The sequence below is a fragment of the Octopus bimaculoides genome, chromosome 1, assembly GCF_001194135.2.
Source record: "Octopus bimaculoides isolate UCB-OBI-ISO-001 chromosome 1, ASM119413v2, whole genome shotgun sequence".
NCBI classification, from domain to species: domain Eukaryota; kingdom Metazoa; phylum Mollusca; class Cephalopoda; order Octopoda; family Octopodidae; genus Octopus; species Octopus bimaculoides.
This window is the reverse complement of record NC_068981.1, coordinates 58,676,251-58,686,204: the sequence shown is the minus strand read 5'-3', so window position 1 is coordinate 58,686,204 and position 9,954 is coordinate 58,676,251. Positions and strand designations below refer to the sequence as shown.

The 9,954-nt window shown below is 34.6% G+C and overlaps 1 protein-coding gene across 1 annotated transcript in view; it reads left to right on the top strand.

The window, feature by feature from the left end:
* Positions 1 to 6,242, top strand: part of LOC106880979 (nudC domain-containing protein 1) — a 15,858-nt gene extending 9,616 nt beyond the window's left edge. The window contains exons 6-9 of the mRNA XM_014931161.2: positions 2,145 to 2,349; positions 3,642 to 3,783; positions 4,809 to 4,934; positions 5,734 to 6,242. Coding sequence (XP_014786647.1) covers positions 2,145 to 2,349; positions 3,642 to 3,783; positions 4,809 to 4,934; positions 5,734 to 6,195 — 935 coding nt within the window. The 3' untranslated portion in view covers positions 6,196 to 6,242. The remainder of the gene's footprint in view (positions 1 to 2,144; positions 2,350 to 3,641; positions 3,784 to 4,808; positions 4,935 to 5,733) is intronic.
* Positions 6,243 to 9,954: the final 3,712 nt, after the last annotated feature.

Genomic DNA, 9,954 nt, shown 5'->3' with positions numbered 1-9,954 from the left:
CCCCAACCATATAGGTTCAGGTTCAGTCAAACTGTGCAGCACCTTGGGTAAGTGTCTTATATTGCAACCCTGGGCTGCTCAAAATCTTGTGAATGGATCTGGTAGATGGAAACTAGCTGTTAGGGATGTTCCACTCACAATCATGAGATCGTGGTTTCAATTCTCAGACCAGCTGCACATTGTGTTCTTGAGCAAAACACTTCATTTCATGTTGCTCCAGTCCCCTCAGCTGTAAATGGGTAACCCTGCAATGGATTAGTCTTCCAATCAGGGAGAATGTTGGCCTGCTTGCCTAGTCAGTGGTGTGGCATCATTCAGAAGCTAAAACAACACAAAGTGCATTGTGACCAGTGATGTATAACAACGTCCAATAGCCTGGTCAGTACCAAGATGTGTGTGTGTGTGTGTGTGTATTTGTACATCTATGTTTATATGGTATATTATTAAATGATGTATTCATTTTTACATCTCTTTTTCCAACCTAGCAATATATATTTATATGTGTGTGTGTAGTATATGTACTTATGTATGTGTGTGTGTGTGTGTGGCTGTTTGTACCTCATTATCACACAAGCCATGTCTTTCATTTCCAAATCTTTCATGAAAGCATGTCCAATTATGGGGAAATACTACCTTCTTTGGATACAAGTAGGAATTGGCAACAGGGAAGGTATCAGACTGTAGAAAATCTGCATCAATGAATTCTGTCTTACCCTTGCAAGCATGGAAAAGTGGGAATTAAAAACAATGATTGTTATATAAGAAAAAGACATGTGTACAACAGATAAATAAATAAACGATTGTGATGGAATAAGTTCATTTATACACTTATATATATATATATATATACACACACGCAAAGGGTGCACAGGATATTTGAGGACAAATTTATGTTTATAAAAAACAGCTATATAATAACAGATAATAACTTTATTTATCAAAAAATGTTATGAGAATAAAAATAAACCTTTTTTATAATGTTATTCAATAAAGCCACCTTCAGCTTCAACAACTGCTTCTATATGAGACCTAAGTCATCTACATGCTCAAATCAAGTTGTCCTGGTTCATTTTGGACATTAGTTTGACTATGGCAGCCTTCAAAAAATCTTTGGTATTATAGGCATGTTCATTGACCTCTCTCTCGACAATGCTCCACATGTAATAGTCCAATGGATTGAGATCTGGGGAATTAGAAGGCCAAATGTTAGGGGTTATGTGATCATGAAAATTCTCATCCATCCCTTCCTGTATTAATAGAGCCATGTGTGATAGTGCAGAGTCTTACTGAAACACATGACCTTCCATTACATACACTGTCTATCCAGGACCTCAGTGTAAGGTAGCAGAGTTAATTCTAAGGCTTTGTGGAAAGAAGTAAGGAGGCATCACACGTCCTTCATTGCTGACAACCCCTAAACCCATGAGAGTGAGAGGAAATTTTGTATGCATAACACATGGAACTTCAGAAGGGTCAACACATAACCATCTGTTATTTCTTCTGTTAACTTTTTGATTTTGGTCGAAGTTTTTCTTGTTTGAGAAAAACCAAATCAAATCTTCTTCTGCTGGATTTTTCAGTTTGTTTAATAGCCTTTTAGAGCTGATGTAGTGGTTTCCTTTTGCTTTTTTCTGACAAATTGACCTTTCCCCATCATATAAGACCTATATCTGGTGTCTTTGTGGACAACATTTCTGACTGTTCCTTCTGATACATAGTGATCTTTTGCAATTGACCTCATGGACTTTTGGGGATTATAATCAATGGTCTGTTGAACTTACTGGATAAATTCAGGTGTTCTGATGGTTTCAGAGATTTTAGAATGCTTTTTATGGTTTGATACTGGTGATATGTTTCTATCTTCAGTCTCTAGCTCCTTACAAACTTTGTAGATGAAAGATCTGGCAACTTTTAAAAATCGAGGTATTTCTAAATCACAATGCTCAGCCTTTATAACCACAATAAGAGCATGCCTCTTCGTTTCTTGAGTAAGCTGAGGGTCTGTCATTATCATTTTCTGAAACAAAGATTATACACAGTTAGCAAAAAATGCAGCAATGACCCAAAAAAGGTATGTCCTCAAATACCTTACGCACCCTGTATATATACACATGAATATAATACCTTTCAATTTTTACTTACAGCCCCTGAATACACGTGGATGCAGAATGCAGAGTCTATTACTGTTCATTTTTTGCTGCCAGAAGGAACACCAAAAGAATCAATTTACATCACTCTTCAATCTGATTACATTGATGTAGGCTTTAAAACTGGTAACCAGTTGTTATCAGGACAACTTGACCATCTAATTAACACACAAGAATCTACATGGACTTTAAATGATAACAAGTAGGAAGTTATTATTTTGCATGTGTGTGTGGTTAAGATTTCTGCTTCCCAAACACATGGTTTTGGGGTCACTTTCACTGCACAGCACCTTGGGCAAGTGTCTTCAACTATAGTCCCAAGCTGACAAAAACCTTTTTTAATGAATTGGTACATGGCAATTAAAAGAAGACTGTTGTGAGCGAGAGTGTGTGTGTGCGCACATGTGCATGTGTTTCTTTGTCTTAACATCACACTATAGTTGTAAAGATGTATCACCATCATACAAGCAGTGATACTCGCTTCCAATCTTCCATGTAAACATGTCCAGCAATGGGGAAATATTATTACCTTGCTTAGAAACATGTGATGCTTGTTAACAGGAAGGGTATCTGATAGTAGAAAATGTACTCCACTAAATTCTATCTGAGCCATGCAAGTATAGAAAAGTGGGTGTTAAAATTATATACTATGTGAACTGAGATCCCCACTGACAATATTAAATAAAGTGCTAAACACATATATTATGCAAATTAGTAACCCCATATCTCTGAAGCTACTGGATTGGCTACTTATTTTTCTGTGATTGATCAAGTGATGTAAACATCTCTGATGAGAACCTAAGGTTTGAAAATCGATCAAGGTTGTTTTTCAATCTGTAGAGAAATAGTTAAATTTGCCATGTTTACATATCTACTACATATAAGCATTAACCACAGTAAACTCATCCAGTTATATTGCATTTCTAGTCCCAAGCTAACAAATATAATATTCATGAAGAAAAAAAACTTTTATGGTGCTTTATAGCCTTTCTAGAAAATTTACCAGTCCATACCAACAATAAAATATAGATATGTTAAAATTCATGTTTCAAAAGATACCATTTGATCATATACATGTGTAACTGTCACACAATTGGTTTGAATCATTCATTATATTGTCTTTTAATTTAGATCATATTAAGGCTTTTTATTAAAAAAAAATCAGGACCCTCATTGATATGTGTTAAAATAGATTTCAAGTTGACAGAAATAGTGGAAAGTCAGATTAAGTAGTGTTCAGCATTTAGTTCCATCTTATATTGTGTTGAAACCTTTTACCAAGATATTATTGTAAGCTCAATTAACTACAAGCAAAATAAGCCTTGTGCTTATGCAAAAAAAATTAATAGTCGATGGATAATTTTATTCTCTTTCAACATATTTATTATGAGTAAAATAAAAACACATGGTTAGACATATCAGAACATAAGCATTTCCTTTCTGTAAAACCATTTTTATATACTCATTTTGTTTCTATTTATTTATATATTGTAGACTTGAAGTGTATCTGTCCAAGAGAGATGGAAGTATGTGGTCTCTTGTTGTCAGAGGTAATATGCGTGGTGAAATGGTTACATCTGAGGAACAACTGGCTGAGATACACAATAGGTTATCTCATCTAACTTCTGAACAATGGGTCAGTACCCTTTTCGTCTATATTTTGTAACTAGAAGATATTAATGTCATATCTATGGTTTATGAGTGTTCACAGTTATAGTCAATTACTTGCTGCAAAACTGTATTTAAAGGAGTTGATTGAATAAAATACATGCTCTTCTTTATCATTTAATAAATAAAATATCTACAATTATATTTATATATATATATATGCACATACATATATCATCATCATCATCGTTTAACGTCCGCTTTCCAAGCTAGCATGGGTTGGACGATTTGACTGAGGACTGATGAAACCGGATGGCAACACCAGGCTCCAATCTAAATTTGGCAATTTCTACAGCTGGATGCCCTTCCTAACGCCAACCACTCCAAGGTTATCTTCAGTGTAAAATTCATGTTTATCTTTCAAAATTTCAATTTGCTTTATGAAATAGATCTGCTGTTTGCATAATCAATTAAGATCTGTTACTGATGAAGCATAATAACACAGAAACTTGTCCTACGGTTTGATGACTTCAGTCAATGTCCAGTTTAGTGTTTTCACATACATTGCCTGTAAGGAGAATTTCTCTTCCAAGGCATTTTCCAGTCAAGGTCTTTCTACATTTGAGTGTGTTAAATATAAATGTACATAACTTTATTTTTCAAATGTTAAATGAAATACTATACTTAAGAGTAAGAATACTTCGACTAATGGATGTTAAAGACAGTTCTAGTACTAATAGGTGTTGATTGGCATGTGTCATCAGCTGGTAACTGAGAACAAAGGTTAAATCTCATTACTGATTCAACTAATGCAATAAAATATTTTATTTTCACAGCTCATTAATCTAAAAATGAAACAGAAATTGTCATTAGCAATATTGTTCTGCTGGAAATCCAGTCTTACATTATCTAGTCCACATGTTCCAACACAGGTCGTTAAAGGGTATTAGCAATTCTAAGACTTAGAAAATGCATCTCTCTGAGAAACAATCATATGTAATGGTTGTTGTTTTTTTTAATATTATTTTCATTTCTATTATTCTATCTCTGTAGAATCCTGATCCAGACAAGCACAATAAACCCTTCAACAGCCAACAGTTAGAAGATTGTGATGCATATCCCGATACACAGGCCATGTTAGTGCGTATTGATGGTGTCAAACATGAAATTACACACCAGGTAACTTCATTTTCTTTCCATCTTATCATTTCACCTCCATTCTCCCATAGCAGCATGGGTAGGCCATTATGTCACATCGTTTTACGATTTTGTCATCTGTGTGAGGTTATGCAACCTTCACCATACCCACAAGCTCCTTCCAAATGGCACATTTGACTCTTCTTAGCCATATTGTTATATAGTCATTCTTTGTATGCATCGCATGTCCAATGTAGTGTAGATTTCAAGCTACAACTAGTTTCTTTTTCTCTCAGATCACCCATGGTGTCATTCATGCATGGTGATTTATTCATCCAGTAGAGCATAGCTATCTCGTTTCTTCCCAGCATTCATACACTCTCTGCAATTAGTGCATATATCTCACTTCTATACAACACTTCACTTTGCATACAACCATCATATAATCTGCTCCACTCTTGAAGAACTTTGTTGCTAACTGCAATAACAAATAGCTCTCTGAGCTTTCGCCCCTTCCATTAAATTTTCATTATTCTTTTTCTATGCAGTTTCAACTGCTACTTAAGGTTACCCAAGTAACAAGTTGTTAGCTAATAGTACAGTTGAAAGATTGCAATCATGTATATTGTGCATGTTATTTATGTCAGCTTATACTGAGATCCATTCCATATTATGTACAAGCCTTCTATTTGTGTAGTGGAACAGTAAAATCCAAGGAAAGTGATAACATCATACTGTATTGTATTAACAGATGAAATATTTATAATTCTCTCCAACTTTTTCTCACAGTATAAAATTTATTTGACTATCTGAAATCCAATTATTCACTCCTACATTTCAGGCCCATCTTGGAAGTCATCAGTGGCTTTTCAACACCTTCACTGATGTTGAGAAAGCTCCTGCTGTTTGTCTACGCCATGATGTTGATGGTTTAGTGTGGCAATTAGGTGATGATGACAGCTTTGACTTAGCTACACAACCATGGCGGCATGTAGCAACATTCAATGCATTTGGTTATGTTCAAGCTTCAAAACAACAAAAGAAATTTTCAACTTGTCCACCTGACTTCTCTTATGCAATCATCAGTGATTGTTCAAAACATTGTTACATCTATCGTCAACCATTAGCCATTACTTCATCAATTAGAAACCGTAAGACTGGACATCAAGTAACAGCTGTTGCTAAGCAGCAAGTACTCTCTTTGGAAGCAGCAGAAAATATTATGGGTGTCCAGGCAACTAATCATTATCTTTTTATTTTAACACCAACCAAACTTCTAGCTGTCAATATGGAATTACATTAAACTTCATTGCCTTATTGCTCATTTTCCAATTAAATTAATGAAATATTGGTTTTGAGTTTCTCTTGTTTTTTTTGTTCTTGTTATTCATACCTTGAACTATTCTACAAATCAATTCCAAAATATGTAAGAATAAAATAATACATCCAGTATAAGCTTGATGAAATTTAATGCAAAATCAATTGAAATACTAGATATGTTTCAATAAGATGTCTTACGTTAGTGTATGCTCCATATTTCATTAAGAGCTAATTGTAATATTAAAGTCTACAAAATATTTTATTAATGCATGTCCTCAGTTGCTCAAAATTCTGAGTTATAATACCAACGCATCTGCAATAATCTTTTCATATTTAAATGACATCTTTTTATATCCTTTAGCATTCAGATCACTGAGCCAAATGTAATGCTTTTAATACATCAGATTGATCTGAATTAATCAAGCATTATCTCAGATCTTTGAGATGATGTGACTTCACTAGATAAACTGTCTTTCAGCATGAAATTTGCATTGTTATTTTGGATACTTTCTTCACATTGTAACAATTATCCTCCATTACTAATTTGGTCACCTAGGTAACAGAATCTATCTACAACCTCAAGAGAGCCTCCTGGGCATTTGAAGTGCTTTTAGTTCTGCACATGTCACATACAAAGACTGTCAATCTACCTGTGATCCGCACAGCAAATGGAATTTCTTCCAACCCCTTTCCTACATACTGAGCAAGGCCATTTACCTGACAGAGTTTTATTGTCTTTCTTACTGACAACTTTGGCCATTGCTAGATTAACACCAAGGCCCTTTGATTTCCAGGTTTTGTTTCCATACCTGAAACTTCTCCGATTCTGCAATAAGAGCATGGTCATCAGCATATAGCAATTCCCACAGGCACTCAGTTTTGAATTCCTGTCATGGCCTCTTAATAAATAAGAGTGGGCTGAGAACGGAGCCCTGGTCAACCCCTACCTGTATGCTAAATTCATCATGGCCTACCCTCACCTGACTGACAGCACCAGTGCATGGCTTGTACAGCTCACAAAGATAAAAGTAAAAAGAAATTTGATTTTTTTTATAAAGGGTAATAACAATAATAGCAGGAAATTATCACTTCCATATCATTACCAGTGTCCTTTATTATGTTTAACCAAATTTCCAGTTCAAACTTAGTAAGTTTTCAAACAAAACATTGACAGAAAGGAAATTTACTAACATCTGCATTCAGAGATGAAACCTGTCAAAGGAAGACTACCATACCTCATCCTTTCACAAATTGCTAACACTTACCTGTTCACTATATCCTTCTTTGCATGCTTGACCCCTGCATACCCCCACCACCATTTCTCATCTATGTAGTTTTACTACTACTTTCCACCTACTTTCAGTCATCAAATCAATCTCCCAAGACCCAGTCCAAACATTCACTGTTCACTGCATTTATCTCAAACCACGTCTCTCTCACCTTTCAAAGATACCTACCCACCCATCTCAATCCTGTCTATTATAGCACAACCCCACACAGTTGAGGGGTCTTGTGAGTTATGTGGTTGGAAGATTCTATGAAGAAAGCAACCAGTTCAATGCAAAGTTGTTGGTCCTTGAACAAGCATCCAACTGTAGTAACCATGCCAAAGCAGAAATTGGAGCTCAAGCAACCCTCTGGTTCATTGAATCCTGTCTGTCAAATCGCCCAATCCATGCATGAGAGACAAGCATTAAAGAAGTACTATGCAAGACAAAAATTTAATTTACAAATCCTATGCCTGAAATTATCTCGAGTATATTTATTACATATTATTTACACTCATATTTGACTCATGATCACAAAGCTTTTCATTTTGATGTAATAAAAAAAAATTGTTTGAATATATAATACATACAAGGTACTGTGAAAATAATGAAGACTTAGTAACCATAATTTAAATATGAATATATCATACAATGTGCAATACAATAAATATAATTAAAATAATTTCACAAAAGAATATTGTGGGACAAATACAAAGATGAACACAAACCAAGTATTTATTATATATTTAAGCTTTATTTTTCCATTTATTTTTCTTTGACTTGGAGACCTAAAAAAGAAATTAAATAATACATTAGTAATCAGCCACAATTAAATGGTCTTGATGCAAATCTGGATAAAGATTTTACAATAAGCACTCCAGAATCATCACACAAGTCCCTAACACTTGCATCATAATCATAATAGAATATTATAGATGTCTAGTTGAGATTTAAGGACAATGCAATATTATAAATGTAAATAATCTTGAATATGGATAGATTTCCATAAATTATCTCTTTCATTTTTACTACAGAAGTACAGGTCCATGTAAAAAACAATGAATGAACTCAGTACATAGGAAAGTAAATACTAAATAGTAATGGTTATTCAATGTATTTTCCTCTTTTAATCAACTCCTACTTCCTAAAACTAGTAACAGGGACAAGGTTGCTATTAAACTACAGAAAAAAAAACATGCACAAACACTTAATTCCAGAGTGGGTGATTACTATGGAGAAGAGGTGGATACATTTAGTGCAGTTTGGAGAGAGAGAGAGTAGAGGAGGGAGTACAAATGGATCTGAAAAGTGACTTGAGCTTAGCTTGGTCCAAAACCAGGTCAGTGTAAGTAGAAAACACGAAAACAAGGAAAGAGCACACAACAGACCAGAAATTGGGAGTCTGAATAGCTTTATGACATTTTTCTTAATAGAGTCTAAGACGTCTATTTGTAATAGAAGCAGTCCCAGATGTTGGGACAATAGGCTTTATAACTATTATCTGTTCCTGAAGAAGGCCAATCTTTGTGATTACAGTCTTTATTGAGACAAGTGGGCATATAAGGTTAGAGTAAAGTGAAAGCTAGTCTCATCAGCACTGGGAGTGAAAATGGCTGACACTTTAGGTAAATATGTTGCTATGTAAGAGGGGGGAAAATTAGTAAGACAAAATTGCTTGTGTTGCAGTTTAATGGGCAACCTATTAAAGAGACACGTGGAACCCAGGGGTAAACAGTTTAGCTTGAAGATTTACATGACAAACAAAAAAGAATATTTTGTTCATGTCTAATTTTAAGTTTCAAATTTCTCAAGATCAAGTGGTACTACTGAATGACAATGAACAGGTGTCATGAAAGAGAATAGCTCAAGCCAGCCTATTCCCAAAGGCAATTCAGTTACCACTGTGTCCTGTATTTGTTGGGACAACAGGGTATGATGGAAATCTGGCAGCTGTTTCTTGTAAATCAGGCAACTACATACAAGTTGTCATTTTTGTTAGGAAATGGAATAGTGTAACCCAATCTACTATGTTTACATCATTTCTAGAGAATGTATTCTTCCAACAACTAAACCACTCAACATTGAAACATAGGAACAGACTAAATCTGAGAAAAACAGAATAAGATTGTGCATAGAAGACATGTACAATAGCCAAAGCAATAATGGAATGGAGAAATGTTTTGTCAAGATTTATAAGTTATTAGCAGTTACAACCAACAGCTACAAAGTTACTAATTGTCAATGAACAAAAACTTAACTAGTATATAATATAAAATTATGCATGCTAAAAGCTCTTATACTGAAGCAAGAAATTAAGCATATTAACTTAAAAGAACAAACAAAATCCAAGTCAGTCAAAGCTTTCCATGCACTGTGTCACAAGACACTCAAACAAGAGGTGTCAAAGCTTAATCATCACACAAGGACAAATAATTGTAGAGCCTCAAAGAATCATATCTTTTGGCTGGACACCT